This window comes from Symphalangus syndactylus, chromosome 5 (assembly GCF_028878055.3).
Source record: "Symphalangus syndactylus isolate Jambi chromosome 5, NHGRI_mSymSyn1-v2.1_pri, whole genome shotgun sequence".
Taxonomy (NCBI): domain Eukaryota; kingdom Metazoa; phylum Chordata; class Mammalia; order Primates; family Hylobatidae; genus Symphalangus; species Symphalangus syndactylus.
This window is the reverse complement of record NC_072427.2, coordinates 126427787-126429045: the sequence shown is the minus strand read 5'-3', so window position 1 is coordinate 126429045 and position 1259 is coordinate 126427787. Positions and strand designations below refer to the sequence as shown.

The 1259-nt window shown below is 39.7% G+C and overlaps 1 protein-coding gene across 1 annotated transcript; it reads right to left on the bottom strand.

Annotated features, from left to right (window-relative positions):
• Nucleotides 1-406: 406 nt before the first annotated feature.
• On the bottom strand, nucleotides 407-720 carry LOC129481793 (signal transducer CD24-like). Its single transcript, XM_055276941.2, has one exon. It carries the CDS (start codon nucleotides 693-695, stop codon nucleotides 450-452), a length of 246 nt encoding a protein of 81 aa, XP_055132916.1. The 5' UTR covers nucleotides 696-720; the 3' UTR covers nucleotides 407-449.
• Nucleotides 721-1259: the final 539 nt, after the last annotated feature.

Here is a 1259-nt window from a genome sequence, read left to right as displayed (position 1 = left end):
TGTACATATAAATACAATCATGGAAGCTTTTTGTATTACCTGTTTTATGGCCTTATAGAATTAATGAACCAAATGAAAACTGAATCTCCATTCCACAATCACATCCTTTATTTGTATTCTTATTTTCAAGGTAGTATTAAGTGTCCATATTTCTCAAGCCACATTCAAGGAAATCATGTCTTAACTATTTTGGATGTTGCCTCTCCTTCATCTTGTACATGAAACTCCAGCAGATTTAATATTGGCATCCATCATCTAGTCAAACCTCTCACATGTTCTTCAAATCAATCAAATTTGGGATTCCCAACATTTTCTGTGTCAGTAAAAGGTGTGGAATTAGTAGATTCGATGAAGACCTGTTTTTCCTTGCCACATTGGACTTCCAGACGCCATTTGGATTGGGTTTAGGAGATGGGGAAGTTTAGAAGATGTTTCTTGGCCTGAGTCTGTTAACAGTAGAGATGTAGAAGAGAGAGTGAGACCACGAAGAGACTGGCTGTTGACTGCAGGGCACCACCAGCCACCTTGGTGGTGGCATTAGTTGGATTTGGGGCAATCCCAAAGTTGGAAGTATTCTGGGAGGGGTTACTTGAAGTTGTTCCAGGAGTTGTTTCATTGGAATAAATCTGCGTGGGTAGGAGCAGTGCCAGCAGCAGCAGCCCCAGCCCGAGCCTAGCCACCATTGCTCTACCCATGTCCCCTCCGTCGGTGCGCAGCACGTCTAGCAGGATGCTGGGTGCTTGGAGAACCGCTGGCTCCGGGCGGGTGCAGGCAAGGTATATATAATTAAATTTTTAAAGTGATATAGAGCTTCCAAGTGGCCAGAATAAAAGAGAATGAGATATAATTGATTATATAAGTTTTATTCTTAATATGAAAAAAAAGTTCTATCAGTTTTTTAGGAGAAACATTTTTCCTTTGGACTTTGGTATGAATTATAGTTCTTAAGTGGATCTTCTCAAATGGTTATTGAGTAATGTATTGGTAAATACCATTAACTATATAAACGTGGCAAATGCAATACCAATTTATATAGCATCTAGTGATTTGATTTCTGTGTGTTTCACCGTAGTCCTAGCCCTGTGATCACTCTTCCTAGTGACACTTACATTTGTCCTATGTCTTCCCATCTTTAGAACAAGATATCAAGTACTCTTCCACACACCCTCTCCCCTTTTCTAGCCCTTCCTGAAAAATGAGGTCTTTATCTGATGGTTGTATTGCAACACATGAAATACTTGCTAACTTTTCAAATGATA